This window comes from Podarcis bocagei, assembly GCF_964188305.1.
Source record: "Podarcis bocagei genome assembly, chromosome: 11".
Classification (NCBI taxonomy): Eukaryota; Metazoa; Chordata; class Lepidosauria; order Squamata; family Lacertidae; genus Podarcis; species Podarcis bocagei.
The window spans coordinates 36487123-36507333 of NC_138136.1; the positions used below are offsets into that span (position 1 = coordinate 36487123).

Genomic DNA, 20211 nt, shown 5'->3' on the forward strand with positions numbered 1-20211 from the left:
TACATAATAGCAAAATAAAAAATAAATACACACCTCTAACACATTTAAAAGTCCAAAATTGTTTAATCAACTAAAGAGCTGGCTGAAGAGCATTTTTACCTGATGCCTGAAGTCCCTGGGGAAAACATTCCACAAATGGGGAGCCACCACAGAAAAGGCTCGTTCTCGTGTTGCCCACCCTGCTTGCACATTTACAACTCTTAAATATGAGCTAATTTCTCTTATCCTTCATTTAATGTGAGAACTTTTGTCTTCCGGACAAAGCATGAAAAAAACTTCCCCCCTAAAAACAAGTTTGAGAGATGCAAAGAAGGTGGCGATCACAGAAATAATTCTTCACTCTGAATGGGGTTGCAAAGCAAGAGTGGCTATTATAGGAGTACAGATTATAAATCATGAATTGGGATATGGATGCAATACTGTCTAACTAAGCTGAATTAATTTATACCTGTCAACAGACCAAAAGGTGTGTTTCCCATTCTCAGGAAAATGAATGGTGCTGTCTGTGGCCAAGCCTCGTGCCCAAAGCACATGAACCAAATAAATGGTCTTCCATAGGCAGTTAAGTCTGGAGTTCATTCATTGCACTACCAATTCAAGTTTAAAGTGCAGCCAAGGAGTGAAAATGTTTTGTGTATAATAAGGATGCTTTAAAAATCAAACAGAATACTAAGTGTAAAAGAAGCACTACTTTTAAATACCCAGGTGTTGTCTCCAAAATAATTCATTTGGAACGCAAAATTGCTGGTGTGATTCACCGGAAGGGACAATTTATTTCTGGGTGTATTTCAGCTCCTAGATCCATAAAGGTTCTACTTGATTTAATTGCTAAACTGCTGACATACCGTGGGTGTGAACTCCTGCAAACATTCTTTATGTGACTACTAAACATCAGAGCAGCTATTTGTAGAAGTAATAAAAGTGTTGATATATTCAAGATTGTTTTTCGTGGCTAAAGTTGATTTTGTTACATTTATATCTTGCCCTTCCTCCAGGTTCGTTAAAATCGGCAACAACCCTATGAGGTAGCTTAAAGTTCCTCCAAATGACCTGCTTATTGAGCATACATCCTGGTTTTCTTGCACAAAGCTTATACTGTAGTCAAATTATATCCAGTTTCATTCTGATATGTTTGCAGAGTAGTTCTATGACAACGAGCATTCTTCCTGCTTTCATTCTGATTTGCTTGTGGGGTGTTTGCACACCTTCCACCTTTAATGCATTCCGCCATCCACTTTCCAAACTGCGAAATGCCCTTTTTAAAAAGTGGTTTTGTTGTGCTAAAGTGACAGAGCACTTTAACCCACGTCAGCTGTGAAAGCCTGAAGTTCCAGTTTGCGCTTGAAATCACATAGCTCTGGATGATTTTTAGTAAATCAGCAATATATATTTTTTTACTTTCAACTGTTTTAACAAAAGTAGCAACAAAACTAATTTCAGCCCCCTCTGAGCCCTAATTTATACTGCTAATATGAAGAGAGATTGAGGTAATCAGGAATGGATTGTTTCATGAAAGGCCTATGAGCTCCATTCAGTTCTGACATGCACAACAAATTCCTAGGCTATGAATTCTTCAATTCTATACATATGTCTTTTGCACCAATCTCCAGTTTGTAGGTCTCATGGTTGTAGTTAAAAAACAACAACTGCATCATGCAAATCTGTCCACCTCTGAAATAAGATATACAATATTTTTATGCTTTTAGATCATTCTCCCAAATTTCATGTGTTGCCAGGAAATTGCTGACTAATACATCTGTATCTGGAGAGGGAATTTTTGCAGGAGAAATCACTCCAAGCTGATATCACTCCTTAGATCTGGTTCTTGTTGACAGCCATTGTATGTTCTCTTTGCATCCATCAAGGCCACCATCCTAGAAATAAACAAAGAATTCTGGGAAAAGTTTCCTTCTGGCAATGTTTTCTCTTACTCAGTGCTTAGACACATACCAGTTACGAGACAGAACATTCTTTCACATCTTTAAGATAATATGACATTTGCTGAGTTTAAAAGAATGCTCTTGGTGGGTGGATTCCAGATAGACTGGTTAGTTTAGCTGAGACAAAATGGGGAAAGTGTGGTCTTTAAATATCCATGTAGCCATTTGCAAAATATACACTGCAGTTGCGTCTGGAGACTTTTCCCCCTTATCATACAACAGCCATTATCATTATTTCTTGGGGGGAAGGGGTTAATAAGCATACAAATCTGATTTTAACACCAAGGAAGTAGCGTGGGGCTTCAAAGAATTAGCTGTAAATTCATAACTGTTCCTCTCCACAGCCATATTTAGTAAAAGGCGAAAGATTTATACGATCTGAAGAGAAACCAGACTGTAGCCATTATCATTAGTTCAGTTTTGTCTGAAGTTATTCCATACTTTCCCATGGGTCCTTCAGCCTTGTTACTATCTAGTTTTCTTTGGCAGTCTCCTACCATTTCACCCTAGTTACCAGCTAACTGGAACTGTTGTTGTTAAGTTGTGGGTGAACATATCAGACGACCCAGTGATTCTTCAAACAGCTCTTGTTTATTCTCAGGCCAAGACAGAAATGAACTGAAGGGTTCAGTCAGCCTGCTTATATAGAGCTCCAGTACAATGTAACTGTAACAATTTTCTAAAACTATCCAATCACTGAACGTCACTTTTGATGCCTTATTTGCATAACTGTCTACAGTATCCCCCTGCTGGCCCAGGGTGAGAACTTCAGTACATAAGAGTTGTCTTTTCATCTCATATGTCTGGTTCATAGTTTGTGATAAACTCTTAACCATTTAGGCCCAGTTCACATGTAATGCTAGGCCATACCATGGCTTAGCATGAACTAGCAAATGTGTGGGTTCGCAGACTGAAGTTCACAGCCACAGAGTTGCTCCTGGGGTCCTGCTGCAGCCGTGATCTTCAGTCTGCGAACCCACTCATTCATGCTATGCCAGTAAGCTTCAGACTTGTCAGAGGCTCCACCTTGAGCCAACACATTTTTATCATATATTTGTAGGGCTGTTGTGCTGCTCTGGTGTCCCACTTTAAGTCAAGCCCAGCAGCGGGTCGGTACTCAGCAGCTGAAGACCAATGCACTAAACCAGTGGGTTTTAAAAAATAAATAAATCAGTATACCACTGTGGAGGATGTACCATCTAGGCCTGATGGAATGTTTTTATATATGCTGGAAGCTGCTCAGAGTGGCTGGGGCAACCCAGTCAGATGGATGGGGTACAAATAATAAAAGTACAGTGGTACCTCGGGTTACATATGCTTCAGGTTACATACGCTTCAGGTTACAGACTCAGCTAACCCAGAAATAGTGCTTCAGGTTAAGAACTTTGCTTCAGGATGAGAACAGAAATCGTGCTCTGGTGGCGCGGCAGCAGCAGGAGGCCCCATTAGCTAAAGTGGTGCTTCAGGTTAAGAACAGTTTCAGGTTAAGTACGGACCTCCAGAACGAATTAAGTACTTAATCTGAGGTACCACTGTAGCAGTAGTAGTAGTAGAAACATTTTCGGCAGGTGTTTAAAAGTCAGTGCAGAAGGCACCTGCTGAATCTCTATTGGCAAGGTATTCCACAGGACTGGGCCAATGACACTAAAGACACCATTTCATGTTGTTGTCAAACAAGCCTGACTAATGGATAAAATGTAACCCAGCCAGCTTCAAATCTTTCTTCAGAATGAGGCCTTCTCCTTGGCCTGTGGCAAATTGCAGTCCTCTCACCCCTCTACCTGCTGTATTCAGTTTCTTCCACAGATATGCTGCCCACTGGGCTGAGCAAGCCACCATCTCTCAGCCTAACCTACCTCGCTGAATTGCTGTGAGGAAAATGAGAGAAAATAATATACTGTAAATGCCCACTGAGAGTCCTTTCCCTGCCTTTACATGCAATTCTAACTACCAACTGTTATTGCTGAGGATAATGGAAAGGAAGTAGCACTCTCTCCGTTTTAACTGTTTTTAAATGTTTTGGTTATTATGCTTTTTAATTTCTTGTTTTATTGTGGATGTGCTAATGCCCCAGTGGATTTGTTGTGCATTATAACTGCTTATTTATTTTATGGCTGTAAACTGCTTAGAAGCCGTTTTGACAAACAACCAGCATACAAATTAATAAACAACAGCAATGTATGATCTATTTGAGATTTCTGCACTGCAGGGGGCTGGACTAGATGACCCTCGGAGCCCCTTCCAACTCTACAATTCTATGATCCTAACAATAATATGAAGCTGAATTATGCTGCTATATATGAGAAGCTAAATATCTTCTGTAAGCCACCTCTGGAGGACTTTAGCACTGAAAGGTGGTGTATAAATAGTTCAAACAAACAATAAACCTGCTACAGACCTTTTGCAGGAATGGGGGGAAGAAAAAAAAATCTATTTAAATAGATTATATTGCATAGGTTCTAGAGCTACTATATTCTGTTCCTCACCTGTCCTTAATTTCAGGAAAGAATGCAGACCCTAATGAATGTTTTGCCTTGGAAAGTCTCCCCAGGAGGGTGAAGTTTGGTAGGAGGCAAGTGAGGAGCAGGGGAACCCTTCTCCTGCGATGTGTTCACCCCCTGGATCATCACACCTATGTGTTTCTTTTATTCCCTGTGGCACTACTCCACCTTGGTGAGTAAGCATGGAGTATTGCCAGAGACAAAACCCAGTTGGGGTATGGCAGGAAGTTTCAGGGGAGGTATTGAGTTCTCCTTTCCCTCCCATCCTTCTTAATGTTTCCTGAGGGCACTTTGCAATTGAAAAGGAGCCTGAAGTATAAAGGAGGCTGAAGTATAAAGTACAGCTTTCTCCTAGGAAAGCCCATCTAAGTGAATATACTTAGATGAGTTAATAAGCCAGGAATGCAGTTTTATTGCCAAGGGTAATCATTTACCTTTTAGTGTAAACAACAGGCTTTAATTGTGCAAAAAATAAAAAAGAAAGGATCAGGTGGGAAAGTAGTCAAACCTGAGCAGTTTAAGATAGCTGTTTTATGTTTTCAGCATAATAGAGTAGCTTAAGGAATAAAATATAGAAAATGGGAAAGTATATTATTGTGTAACTTTTAGATTATGACCATTCAAGCAAAGCAAGGAATGTTGTGCTAATTCATTGTAAACAGACAAGATGAATCATCCAGACAGCTTTTGCCTATTAAGGATTTGAATAGATAGGATGTTGATATTAGTCATTCTGAACCTTGATTAAAGAGATAAGTTGTAATTAAATACAGATGTGAACTTCAGAGGAAATTATGTCCCTGAATTTATGGCCTGTCTTTTCTGCTAAGTATCTAAACAGCAGTTAAAAAGTCAGATCTTGTATCTGTGTTTGGTTATTTGAGTTAACAGGAGGTCACCAGCTTCAGACTGTCTAAATTAGAAATGATATATGTTAAATCCCTGATGAGAGACTCCCATGTAGTTGAGCAATCCTAAGAAGGGGAAGAGTGATTGAAGTGGGGACAATCTGCTACTTCCAAAGTCAGGGGAGATAACAGTTTCCCCTTCTTTTCCCCAGCATTTGTTGCAAAAAAGTATTGTGGTATGACATGCTCCTGTTCAGGTTTCTCACAATGCCCTTAGTCCAGGATATTCCATTCCCCCAGTTTCTTATTCCATTCAAGAGTCAGTATTCTATGCCCACAGAGCACGCTCAGAATGCATATACAGCAGACATTTAAAGCATTTTCTCCTTCAAGAACCCTGGAAACTGTAGTTTACCACTTACAGAACTACAATTTGCAGTGCCCTTAACAAGCTACAGTTCCCAGCATTAGAGAGGCTGTGCTTTAATGTAAGGTGTGTTTGCAACCTCAATCTTTATTGATTTTAGGAACAGACCCTGAACAAGACATTTCCCCCTGAAGAGTTATGCGTGCATGCCTCCACAATCCTTGCTGTTTCCTCAAGCCTGCTGATAAATCCGTTTCATGCATACATTGTGCTATTTTGGCCACATAAGGATCCACACCTGAAGAATGAGTTCTGGACAGTGATGTCTTCTTTCAGTATACCCCATTCCATTCCCCACCAATCCTGCTTGTTGCTTTCCATTTCCCACCTTTTGACCAGTCAGTCAGCATTCAATGACCCCTAAGCATCCTCAGTAATCAATGAATTGCAAGGGCTCTTCTTCATGTAAGGGCTGGGATTTCTTTGGTACTTCTGCAAACTTTGGAGTCACTCTGAGCTTTCTGGTAGTTCTCTCTTGCAGATGGATTGTGTTATTTTGATTACATAAGTCTTCAGTCAGAGAATGAGGTCAGTATTTACATTGAGGGAATTATACATTAGAGTTCTGCTCCATAAAACAAAGAAGAAAAGCAAACATGGGTGTGGTTGTGATGAATGCAGGCTTGCTGTCCAGCTGAATTACAGTAGATCTATTGGATCTTCGGAGCTCCTTAACTCCACATTTTTCATGGCATATCTATGATACCACTGAATCCCTTTGGGGATCAGTTAACTCTGGGTCAGAATTGTTTTATGTGCCAATACCCAAAACATGAAATAAGAGTACCTGGTTTGGTGTTTCGTTTCTCTCTTTTGGAATCAGTTTCTTTCTGAAGTGTTTTCCTTCGGGCTAAATTAATCATCACATTGCTAGTGTGAGTCTACTCTTTTGAAGTGTTGATTTGGGCCAGTGTTGAAATGTTACAAAACTTCCATTCTTATAAAACACCGGTAACATTTGACAACATTTGCACTGAGTCTAGGATAAGATCCTGAAATGGATGGCTGTCAAGATGCAGCGGGCAGAGCGGTAGCTATGGGGGGACTAGCCGTGTTTTTTTGCCCCGGGTGAAGCCTCCAGAGGGGTGTTGTTGAAGCTGCCAGCCTCTGTGTACAGTGGTACCTCGGGTTAAGTACTTAATTCGTTCTGGAGGTCCGTACCTAACCTGAAACTGTTCTTAACCTGAAGCACCACTTTAGCTAATGGGGCCTCCTGCTGCTGCCGCACCGCCGGAGCACGAGTTCTGTTCTCATCCTGAAGCAAAGTTCTTAACCTGAAGCACTATTTCTGGGTTAGCAGAGTGTGTAACCTGAAGCGTATGTAACCCGAGGTACCACTGTATGTATGTGTGTGTATGCAAAAGAGTGGGGGGTGTATGCCAAACTAGGTCTTTAGGCTTTATTTCACCTGGCTCAGTTTCGCCCCACAAGTTCCCTTCCTTTCTTCAACCATTACTAGGACATTTTAAGTATCTGGGAGGGGGGAGGGGGAGAAAGGTGGGCGGATGGATGGGCAGGAGGACATGCAGCACACAAAGCTTTGGTGATGAAGAATAGGGGCTTTCCTAGCTTGAAAGTTTAGAGGGGAGTTGAGCGTGCAGCTTCCTGTTCTCACCTCCAGCAAATCTAGCTACTGGCCAAGAGAAGAAAAGGCTCAAGGGAAAGGATGATTCAGTTACTATGAGACAGCACCAGATTCCGCCCCCTTCCGTCCTGGAAATAGAGCTGAGAATTTCTGGCATAATAGTCTCCAAACATTCTCCACCATTAGGTCAGGGCATTGTGGAGAGTGTAAAATGGTGGCCAGTCTGACAATACAATTGCTGCTGCTAACACTTATGGTGATGGCAACAACAAAACCTCAGGGGGAAACATAAAAATAAATGTGCTAATGATGAGCACTACCCCCCAAGAAACTGCTGGGGGATTTCTCCTCTGCACTGAGAAGTTTGGTGACATTTTTCTGCTTACAAGAAAATTACCTGAAATCCTTAGAAAAAGAAATACAAGCAAGCCAGGCAGCAGCAGATGTATCCGCTATTGCTTTTAGCAGTTCACCTGAAGCCCAGGCAGCTGCTGCTGCTTCCTTTCTGTCCTTGATTATTTGCAGTCTTGAGATGAAGGGAGCCTATGCTACCCAAGAACTATGCCAAATGCTGGAAGCGAGTAGAAGTAATCCCAATTTTGTTGCAGTGTGTTATTATATTTATATTTATTATTATGCATAGAGCACATTATGGATTTAAAGGAAGGTTAGAAATTGCATGCAATAATGTGAACACCAGTTTAATGCACAGTGTTGACACTAGCAGTAATATGGCATAAAAGGAACGAGTCTCTACTCAGATAAAGGAACTTCTAACGCTCCATAAATACTGAGAATTGTAGTTAAAACTTCCAGGATTTAAAATGCCAAGCGGCATTTGAGTAGGTGAGAGTTACTTTACACACCATACATTTAAAGCACGTCCCCTCCCCTCCCTGGAATTGTAGCTAATTTTATATTTTGATTTATTTTAATCCACATCGGGAGGGATCTTTACCCCACCCCAAAAACGTGTGTTTGAAATCCATTAAAAGAAATCATAATAATAGTAAATAGCACCAGGGGCAGACTTTGGTCATATGGCATCCTGAGTGAGGACAAAAATTTATGCTCCCCGCCCCCAGCTTTGTGTAGGTACCCATATAAATATATGTATTATTGTTGTTGTTATTTGCCCCCTGGGCTCGGCACTCTGTGGGGGGGGGACCACCCATACTGCCCTAAATCCGATGCTAATAGCACAGTGGTTCTGTTTTTAGGAAGACCCTCTGACTTGTCTCGCACTGCGACCAGATAAAGATTTCCACATCCTGTCTAGTTGTTTGTTTGTTTGTTGTATTTGTTTGTTTGTGTTTGTTTGTTTGTTTCAAAGCAATTGTGCCTAATGACTTACTTATTCAGTGGCATTTATAGTTGTTCCACTATCCTGTGGATGCTCTAAACCGGTTCTACAAATTCCTTAATAGTTCAGTGGCAACATGCTTGAACCACATCAGTCGGTCACACACAGTTAATCAGGTGCACTTAGTACAGACTAGCAGCTATATAAGACTGCTTGCCATATTTAAAAACAGGGATGGGAAACCTAGTCTTGCAGATGTTGGGTGGGTGGAGGTTTTGAAAAGGAAGGCTAGAGCTGTACCCTTGAAATCATGATCTCCCAAGATGGCTCTTCATTCACTAACTGGCTAAGGATGCAATCCTAACCCCATTTACCTGAGGGTATGCCCCCCTAACCTCAGTGGAACTTCCTTCTGAGTCAGGGGTGCCAACTTCAATAAAACAAAGGAGGCAGGTAAGCCCTCGCGTAATGGATCACAAGACATGGTGCATGCACACCATTTGAATGGCATTGGCAAGGCCCATCAACTTTGGGGAACCCGAAGGGACCTCAGCCCCTAGGAGTTGGCTCCCATGTGTAGACATGGATTGTGATGGACTAGTTTACTGAATCCATTACTTTTACTGAAGTATCCTTTACAGAATTCCGTAGGACTTGCTGGCAGCTAAGTGGGATTAGAAGCGTAGCCTTAGGCTGCCTACATTTAAAGCCCATTAACAACACCCCAAGCATCCTGGGAACTGTAGTTTGTTAAGGGTGCTGGGCCTTGTCCGGGTGAGGGTCAACTACAATTTCCAGGATTCCTGTGGGGGCGTGCTTTAAATGTGTGTCACATAAAGCCTTTTGGTGCCTGCGATTCCTGGGAACAGGGCCAGATTTAGATTTGATGAGGCCTTAAGCTGCTGAAGGTAATGGGGCCCTTTATATGTCCAGCTGTCCTTTGTCACTATTTTTTGTGTTCAATATATGGTAATTTGAGGGATGTGGGTGGAGCTGTGGTCTAAACCACAGAGCCTAGGGCTTGCTGATTGGAAGGTTGGCGGTTCGAATCCCTGCGACAGGGTGAGCTCCTGTTGTTCGGTCCCTGCTCCTGCCCACCTAGCAGTTCGAAAGCACGTCAAAGTACAAGTAGATAAATAGATACCACTCCGGAGGGAAGGTAAACGGTGTTTCCATGCGCTGCTCTGGTTCGCCAGAAGCGGCTTAGTCATGCTGGCCACATGACCTGGAAGCTGTCTTTGGACAAACGCCAACTCCCTTGGCCTATAGAGCGAGATGAGTGCGCAACCCCAGAGTTGTCCGCGACTGACCTTATGGTATAATTACCTTTACATTTACATGGTAATTTATGGACCTAACAGGTTGTTGTTATTTAGTCGTGTCCGACTCTTCGTGACCCCATAGACCAGAGCACACCAGGCACTCCTGTCTTCCACTGCCTCCCGCAGTTTGGTCAGACTCATGTTGGTAGCTTCAAGAACACTGTCCAACCATCTCATCCTCTGCCGTCCCCTTCTTCTTGTGCCCTCCATCTTTCCCAGCATCAGGGTCTTAGATACCTAACAGGTATCTAAAGCCATTTGCACATAACAAAATATGTATGTTATCAAAGTAATTGTTGAACTGAAATACAATTAAGAAGTATATTAATAGTGAAATACCATTAAGTATATTAATAGTGTTTTTATCTTATATTTTGGAAATGTACATCCAGTGGTTTTTTTCCCTTTAATGGGGGGGGGGGGGCTAAGCTACAGCTTGTTTAGCTTATACGTAAATCCGGCACTACCTGGGAACATGTCTGGCTCTGCTCGTAGGCGCTCCGCGAGCTCGATGGCGGCGCGCAAAGCGCCTCCGCCTCCGCGCCACGTTCCAGAGCCCTGAGCTCACCTCGCCCCTCTCCCGAGGGCAGCCAAGAGCGCCTACCTACAGCCAGGCGCGGGGGGAGGGGAGGGCAAGACTGGAGCGATGACGTCAACGAGGTGCTGCTTAGGCTCCGCCCCTTCCCGAGCCCTCCACCTCTCCCTTTTTAGGTATCAGTGAAACTGCCCAGTCGCCGTCGACGCTCGAGGAGGAAGTTGGTGGTGGCGCCTTTGCAGCGAGGCGCGTGCCGCGGAAATGGGTCGCCTCGGCCGGGCTTGGCTGGGGTTCGTGGTGCTGCTTGGAGCTCTGATGCTCGCTTCTGCCACAGGTAAGGCACGCGGAGCCCTGTGCTCGCCGTGGGGAAGAAGGTGGCGGGGTCCTTTTCTCTGTCTGCCCTCCAGCCTTTCTCCTCCTGGAGATTTCGCTGGCCTTTGGCTCAGGTAGACTTGGTTTGCCTCTTCTTAGTCCGAGCAGCAGGATCGGATCCATGTTTAGGCAAAGTGGAACTAAGTGCAGTGGGGCTCCCAAACAAATGTGCAGAGAGACTTGCACCTTTGGAGATGTTAACCCCCCCCCCCCCACTTTCCATTATTATTTCTCCGTGTAAGGTAAACAAGGCTTAACTTAATGTCCTGCTTTGAGTGCATGGCTGCAAATCGTATAAGCTGTCCCAAGCATATACTGAATGCTTCCCCGCCCCTCTTTTTTAACTTCTGGGTCGCCATAAGTCGTGTTTACCTGGAGTAAAGCTCTTCAGCAGTGGCTTTCAGACTGCTCAACTTTATGGAGTCTTCTCCACACTGATTTATTTGCCTTTAGAAAGTGCGAACACCACTGACTTACACTTCCTCCTTGCACCTTTTGGCTTTCACTTCAAAGCTACCAAGTGACTAATTTCAGTGCCTAAAACATTATTTTTTTTGGCGCGGGGCTGGGGGGACGACTTAGAACATTGTGTTAATATCTGATTTACTTTGAAGTGTACAAGAATTATCTGTGTTCTTGTAAATGGGTACTAGGTGTTATACTTCACTTTGATCTCTTCAGTAAGGCATCCAGTAAATCTTGTAAATAACAACAATAAAAATTGTCTCTAAGACAGAAGGTTCTTACATAAACCTGATATCTTGACAATGCTTTCCTTTGAACCATGGTTTATATTTAAAATATGTATGTAAAATAGCTTGACACAGACTGATTTTTTTACCACATTAAAAAACCTAGTCTGAAAAAGAAAACTTAATGAATCTTTAATTAAGCTCTCAGACATTAGTGCTAAGGATCTGATCTCCTGAAAAAATCGAAGTATAATCTTCCTGACTGTAGCAAAACAGTTCTATCATGCATTAAGATGGGATTTTTTGGGAGCAATGGATAACACTTGAGGCCAGGGGTTAGCAAACTTTTTCAGCAGGGGGCTGGTCCACTGTCCCTCAGACCTTGTGGGGGGCCAGACTATATTTGGATATTAAGAAGAAGAACAAATTCCTATGCACCACAAATAACCCAGAGATGCATTTTAAATAAAAGGACACATTCTACTCATGTAAAAACATGCTGATTCCCGGACTGTCCACAGGCCGGTTTTACAAGGCCATTGGGCCGGATCTGGCCCCCGGGCCTTAGTTTGCCTACCCATTCTTTAGGCTGTGAGTTTCAATATAATTTTATTAGGCTTTGGTATTAGCTTGTAGTAAATGAATAGAATGCATAATCTTAAAAGATTAGGAAAGTGTTGGTAACTTGGGCTCTTTTCATGCCTCCGGGTATGCCTTGCAGTGCAAACATTCTCAGGACTTCATTTTGCATAAATGCAACTTGTACAATTGTAAAATGGCCTTATACCAGTTCATTGAAGGCTCTTCTTAGATCACTAAATGGACATCCTCTTTTGCTTACTACTTTTTGTAAGAATTGACTGGGCAGTCCAAGATACTAAGATTGGATAAACAAAGTACCGGTATTCACTTTGTGTCTAAACTGCTCGATGTCAGGGAGTATTTATTTATTTATTTAAGAAGAGATAATGTAAGTTTTCTGCTTTGCAGTGGCTTCTCTGCAGCTTTTAATTTTGTGATGGTGTTAATGGTTGTTTCCGCATCTGTTAAGCTTCTGTTTGAATCTAAATGCCTTTTATGGTTCCTGCAACTTCTACCTGGGAAGCACAGTTAATTAAGAACAATCCAATACTTCTTTTCTCTGGCATCTGTGCATTTAGACTCTGGTTTTGTTGCTATGTTATATCAGCTTGAGTAATTTTCTAGAAAAACCACTCTCGTTTTTAAAAATGGTTCAATATCTACAAAAGATTTTGTAATATATTTGCAGGAGTATGGCACCCACCCCTAACATCTCTTTCAGCAGAAGCCAATGAAGTGGACTAAAAAGTCTGGCAAACTAGCTACACACACAATTACTCATTTATACCATGCCATTGATGCACATGAAGCTTTCTGGCGTAAAACCAAAAAGGCAGTTCCTGTCATTCAAAGAATCTGTATTCTGAAGTTGGAGAGTGGGGGGAAAGCAGAAGTATGTCAGAGACAAGTAAATATACCGTATTTTTCGCTCTATAAGACGCACCAGACCACAAGACGCACCTAGTTTTTGGAGGAGGAAAACAAGAAAAAAAATATTCTGAATCTCAGAAGCCAGAACAGCAAGAGGGATCGCTGCGCAGTGAAAGCAGCAATCCCTCCTTCTGTTCTGGCTTCTGGGATAGCTGCACAGCGTGCATTCGCTCCATAAGACACACACACATTTCCCCTTACTTTTTAGGAGGGAAAAAGTGAGTCTTATAGAGCAAAAAATACGGTACTTTGTTGTGGTTGGAGATAAGCTGTACTTCCTGGAGTGATAATCATACAGAATGTCCCAGGTTCAAACCCCAGCATTTCCACGTAGGGCTAGTAAACACTGGAGAGCTGCTGCCAGTCAGTGTAAGACAGTATTGAGCTAGATGGACTAGTGGTCTGACTCAGGAACGTACCAAGAGAGTGGGTGGTTTTCCTAGCCAGGTCTGCCTTGTTCCTTGGGAGTGTGTTTTGCCTTCTCATACTGATCTGTACTGAAAGGGTAGCTACCACTTGCACACTGCCTGTTCACACATAATGTCACTGTATCTAAACCATCCACTGCAGCTTCTGCAATGTGCCTTGGCGCCCTTTTCAAATTTGACACTGGAGATTGTGGTTTACATCTTCCTACTGCAGGAGGAATGGTGGAGCAACATTCCTAGGGCTAAGGGACTATATTTGACTCTGTGAGAAATCAATGGGTGTAGATGTCTTGCAAGACCTAGCTGCAGACGGCAACCTTGCTCCTGAGGATTTCACAATATGTTGTAAAAGAGAGAGAGAGAGAGAGAAAGAGAAGAGAAGGCATTTTGTAAAATTCCTTTTTTTTTTTTAAAAAAATATTTTTATTGGGTTTTCACATTTTATATAAACACAAACAACACACCAAAACAAACATAAAACACAACGAACATGAATAGTTCCCGAAAATCTTATTTTCTAACCCTAGTCCTTGACTTCCCCCCACCCCCTCCCCTGCATCCCTATTCCCAAACTTATGTCAGCAAGTTGGCATTTCTTCCATCTTAATATTAGTCCTTTTATAAAAAACAAAAATAAATTTTCCCTAAGTTGGACCCCAATTCTCTTCCCTCGATTTCTCATTTTTTCTTACATAATTTTCTTAATACTAAACCCCCTGGTCTTGAGTGTTGTTTAAATTTGATTCTTCCCTCCCTCCCCTCCCCGCTTTGCGTCCTTTCCCGAGACATGTCCAAAGTAACAGTTTTTAGCCTGGATTCCGGATATCCGAGGCTCTCAATTCTCTTTTAGTCCCTCTCCGCCGGTTTTGTTGGTAGTCCTTTTTGTCTATCATCGAGTCTCGAAAGATTTCCTTAACAATCAATCCAATCAGTCCATAGTCTCTTCCCATATTTAAAGGCAACTGCTGAGGAATTTCCACAAGGCCTAAGTCTTGCTGATAGTCAAAATCAAAGTCTATGTGGAGGCCCCAATTGTACTTCTTTATTTCGAGCTCCTGAATTCCATAAAGTCCCAGGGCCTCCACTTTCATCTTCTGTATCTTTCGTAGGCTTAGAGTGGATTTAATCCAATAGTCTCCTTGCTTGTGTTCTCCAGATGTCGGCTTCTGGTTAGTACTTTCCCAGATAACTTGTTCTCTTTCTTGTTTTGTCTTCTCCTCTTCTTTGTTTATTGTTTCAAATTCAGCTGTGGGTTCTTTCTCACTCAGGCCCTCATTACTTTCAGCAGAACTACTTGTTTCCAAATCCAAGGTCGTCAATTGTTTACTCATAGCTGTAGTCTGCTCCTGTAGGGTTCCCACCAGTGAGAACATTCTTTCGATTTCTCTCAGTATCTTTCCACCCACAGCCATTGTAATTCCACAGAATTCCCCCTAGAGGGAATCTGGTTACTGAGTAACCTTTTCTCCAACAATCCTCTGTCCTATTATTGTTTCTTTGTTTCTCAAAATTTTAGTTCAATTGTAACTCCTTTTAATCCGGAGAGGTCTTAAACAGCAATTTTTTTCACTATTAATAGTCCATTTGACAGCTTTTGACAGCTGTCAAATTCTGCTCCTCTATACAGGCTCCAAAGCAGGTCGCTCCCGGGCCCGGGAGGGAGGGTTGTTTACCACAAAACAAAGACTCTTCCAACACTCCACTCTCCTGCTCAAATTTACCTTTCTAAATCTTGGAAGTTACTGTCTTTTTAAAACTCACCCTTTACAGGGTAGGCACTCCAGCTTAGTTCTTATTTCGTTGCTCTGGATCGTCTGCAAGGGGGGGTGTGGGGACTTCCTTTTAGCACACCCCCCGGTCGTCTCAAATTCAAAAGGTAAAAGTTTTAAAGTTCAGTTCCAAATTACTCACGGGTTCTTTTTTCAGTCCGAATTTCAAGGAAGGAAGTCAGCGCTCTCCAGTTATGGCTCGCGGCTTCGCTCAGCGGCGGTAGCGGTCGACTCTCAGTGCCACGCCGTCCCCTGTATCCCCTCCGTAGCCTTTAAAAAGGCTCATTGCGAATCAGGGGGGGCGCTTAAGGCACCCGCCGAGTCTTCAGTCCGCAGGCTTCCGCGCCTGCGGTTTTTAAGGGTCCCCGTGTCGCCGGCACGGCAAAGACCCATCCACCGCTGAGCCGATTCCCTCCGGAGCTCGGAGGGAATCCGCCATTTCCCGATCGCGCCAACCCGGAAGTCCTCGGCATTTTGTAAAATTCCATATGGCTGGTCCTACCATTGGTTAGGCAGAGTTGGCTGCCATAGTCTGCAGATGCTGTAAGGTGTGGAACGATGGCAAGATGTTGGGCGATGGAGCTCTGGGCTGCTTGGCCTCTCCTGCACCCCCTAGGCTAGCCACCACCTCCAGGGCACAAATGAGGTTGCTGTCCTAGAATGGCTATTTGATTAAGATCCAACCATCAGATTGGTTGGTTCCTGTACATAGACCAATTGGGGAATGATCTTTTCCTTTAAGCCAGGCAGGGTTGGCTCTGCAGTGTGAGTTTAAAAGTGAAATTAGTGTAGACTTCGCATTGTGACCTTTCTGTGGTAGGACATGGGTAATATTTCCAGGGGCTAAGAGAACACTGGAGGTAGGAGGAGGAGGCATGTTTCTTGCTACCTCTTCTTTCCCATACCTCCTGCTCATTATTTGTGTACACTAAAAACACTAACAAAGTGAAAACATAAAACTTTCAATACTGGTTTTTCAGGTACTTTTGAGTGTGTGCTATACAAAGCACAATCTATTCCAGTTTTCTCCTGCTCATAGCGCTAATGAATGAGTGAGCCTTTTAGTCAGTGACTCCAGTTAGCATCCAGTGTTAATATCTAACTACATAATGGCATGAGTTGCAGCTGTGTAACAACTTTGCTATTAGTCAGGGCCAAACCCTCTTGCAACCAAGTGTGCTGACCATGTTAGGTAGTTGGGAGCAGGCGTTGAAGAGCACTTTGGCTTAATGCTCCACCTACTATTGCATTAGTTAGGCAGAACTATGTGCTATGAATGAAACATATTGTTCACAGTCCTGTGCTTACTTTATATCACTGATGTAGAAGAAAGGTAAAGGTAAAGGGACTCCTGACCATTAGGTCCAGTTGCAGACGACTCTGGGGTTGCAGCGCTCATCTCGCTTTATTGGCCGAGGGAGCCAGTATACAGCTTCCGGGTCATGTGGCCAGCATGACTAAGCCGCTTCTGGCAAACCAGAGCAGCGCACGGAAACGTTGTTTACCTTTCCACAAGAGCGGTACCTATTTATCTAGTTGCACTTCGTGCTTTCAAACTGCTAGGCTGGCAGGAGCAGGGACCGAGCAACGGGAGCTCACCCTGTCGCAGGGATTCGAACCGCCGAACTTCTGATTGGCAATCCCTAGGCTCTGTGGTTTAACCCACAGCGCCAACCGCGTCCCAGAAGAAAGGTACTCTTAAGTATTTGGGAGATAGATAGATATAGATGAGAATGAATGAAGACAATGTGTTTCTCTCCCTTGAGCCCAAGAGAGGGTTCAGTCCTTTTTGTTTTCAAAACTCTCTCATAGCAGTTTTAACAATCCATAGCATGACTGTCCTCACCAGCTCTTCCAGACAGCGTCTGCTTGAAGTCACCACACTCCCAACTTCCACCTCCTTTCCCCAATACCATTTATTCTTTGTGAAATACACTTATAATGCAAATGCAATACAAATACTTACTGGGTTGCTCATACTCTTAAGACACAAAATAATAAGCCTAACTGGTGGCAAAAATGGCTGAGAACCAAGAAAGTATAGTGGTTAGAGTCCCAGGCTAGTACTGGAGAGACCTGGGTTCAAATCCCAACTCAGCCATGAAGCTCAAGGTTGAGACCTTTCCTCAGTAACAATCTTATTTGCATCACAGGATGTTTGTGAGAATAAAATGAAGAGGGGGAAGCAGTTCACCTCCTTGAAGGAAGGGTGGGATAAAAACATGGTAGATAATAAAGTAAAATGACCTCCATAGGCTTTAGCAGGAACAATGGTCAGGCATAAGGAAGGATTAAGCATGATGAATAAATAAGGTAAGAACAGCCACTGAGGGTTTTTCCAGGAACAATGGACAGGCATAGGAAAGATTAAGCATGGCCTTCATACTCTCTTCTTCAAAAGATTCTAAATTTGTGGGTTGTCTTGATGAAGTCAAGCTTGCCAGATAGCCCTGTCAGTTCAATGGTAGAACTCCCCTAAACCAAATTGAATTATAGTATCCAATTAAGTATTTAGGAGTGTTCCCTATGTAGGCTTCATGATTATCATGTTTGGTTTTTCACCAATGAGCAGCTAACACTCTTGCCTTTCTCCTTTTTAGAGAGAAATCCAACCAACCGGACAAAAGGAAGAAGCTTTATTGGTCATAAGGTCAATACAAGCGACACCTCTAAAGATGCATACACTGTGGATGCTTTTGCAGCCAAAATCCTCACTGGCAAATTGACTACAGTCTTCCTTCCCACGGTCTACATTCTAGTGTTCATCATTGGCTTGCCAAGCAATGCTATGGCTCTGTGGGTCTTCTTCTTGAGAACGAAAAAGCGGCACCCAGCGGTGGTCTATATGGCTAACCTGGCAATGGCAGATCTCCTCTTCGTTATCTGGTTCCCTCTGAAGATTGCATACCATATTAATGGCAATAACTGGATCTATGGCGAAGGCTTGTGCAAAGTACTCGTTGGGTTCTTCTATGGAAACATGTACTGCTCTATCCTTTTTATGACATGCCTCAGCGTACAAAGGTATTGGGTGATTGTGAACCCCATATTGCACTCAAGAAAGAAGTCGGAAATTTCTGTGGGGATTTCAGCTGCAATATGGGTACTCATCCTCCTTGGCACCATTCCATTGTATCTCGTTGACCAAACTGTTTATGTTTCTAACCTCAACATCACCACTTGTCATGATGTCCTGCCTCATGCAGTGTTGGCTAAAGACATGTACAACTACTTCCTTTCTCTAGCAATTGGAGTTTTCTTATTCCCCGCTGTTCTCACCACTGTTTCCTACGTCCTCATGATAAAGACTCTGAACGCTTCCATTACAGATGAGAACATTGGGAAGAAACGGAAAAGAGCCATCAAGTTCATCATTACTGTGCTTTCCATGTACTTGATCTGTTTTTTGCCCAGTAATGTTCTGCTCGTGTTACACTACGCCCAGATCACAACCCACAACACCAGTAATGTATATGCCTTGTACATTGTAGCGTTGTGCCTTTCTTCCCTAAACAGCTGCATCGATCCATTTGTCTATTACTTCATTTCAAAGGACTTTAGGGACAACCTTAAAAACGCACTCATCTGTCGAAGCGTGCGCACTACAAGGAGGATGCAAGTCTCTCTCTCGTCAAACAGATACCCAAGGAAGTCCCCCTCTTATTCCTCCGGTTCACAGACTACAAAGTCAACCTACTAAATTTACATTTGGATGGAGGTTTGGTCTCCTGTTGGCAATGAAAAACTGAACAGTGTTTGCCTTACATAACTTCATAAGAACTTCCAAACTGCTGTATCCTTCCATCTTTCCTGGGGGATGGAAAAACCAAAAGCAGCTGGCCTGATACTTGCGCTAAATAAATCATCAGGCTTCTGCTTCTGTAGACAAGTTAGTTGGTTTTAAAGGGAACCTTCAGTGTAAATGCTGATAGCCACTGCTAGTTCCCAGGTTTATTGTTATGGTCTTATGTAATCACTAATCTTCAGTAATAATTAAAAGGTTTGCATTTGGAGGGTCACAGTCCTTCATGAGATAAGTCTTACAACACACATGTAGCAGTTTGTAGACAGATGATTCAGTTATGTTTGCCAAACCTATCTGTTGCCAATCTCAAGGCCCTATTGTATTACTGATGTCCAAGTGAGTATTGTTTGCACTGAGATATATATAGATATAGATATATATCTAAGGTTTATATATATATATATAATTTATAAACAACTCTTTATATTTTAAATATGCTGTGAATATGCAATGAGACCAATAATGTAGTCTCAGTGTAGCATGCAATTATGTGCTTTTTTCAGAAATGTACTTTGCAGTAATTTTGTTTCCAATATTTTAAACTTTTTATAAAGTGGTACTTTTAATAAACTCCGATTTTTGTCTATTATGTTTAAGGTATTAATATTGTCTCAAAAAGCATTAAAGCAGGGGTGGGGAGCCGCATACCATGGAGCCCAAATGTGGCCCTCCAGACCTCTCTGGACTCTTCCCCAGCGGCACCCCTGCAACTTGCTCTGCCTATGAACTGAGCCAAGGTACGGTGCCTTGTGATATTTGTATGCTCTGCTCACAGGTAATAAACTGACCAATGACCTTTTCGTTCAGCAAGTTCTTAAATGTGGATTATATGAGGGGCTCTGGGATCCAGTTTGAAAAATAAATTTGCAGATTTTTAAAAGGACTTATTGGCCACATTTGCACATAATGCTAAGCCAAACGGGCTGCCTTCTGCAATGGTGATTGCAGCCCCTTTGTTCCTCCCTGGCCCTTTTAGCTCTGCATAATGCAGCAGCTAAGCTCTGCCTGTTATAAAAACCAGGAATTGTGCTTAAGTTCTTTTTTTCTAACCATGATCTGTAGCCAAGGTTTTTTCTCGGGTACAGATCATGGTTAAGGAGGACTGCAGTGACTAGTATGCATGACACACACTAAGCCAAACCTGAGCTAAAAGAATTTGTCAGGAACAAAGC

The 20211-nt window shown here is 42.7% G+C and overlaps 1 protein-coding gene across 1 annotated transcript; it reads left to right on the forward strand.

The window, feature by feature from the left end:
* Window positions 1–10635: 10635 nt before the first annotated feature.
* F2RL1 (F2R like trypsin receptor 1) lies at window positions 10636–19628 on the forward strand. The gene is made up of 2 exons (XM_081213986.1): window positions 10636–10795; window positions 17835–19628. Exons 1-2 carry the CDS (start codon window positions 10723–10725, stop codon window positions 18932–18934), a joined length of 1173 nt encoding a protein of 390 aa, XP_081070112.1. The 5' UTR covers window positions 10636–10722; the 3' UTR covers window positions 18935–19628.
* The last annotated feature ends 583 nt before the right edge of the window (window positions 19629–20211 follow it).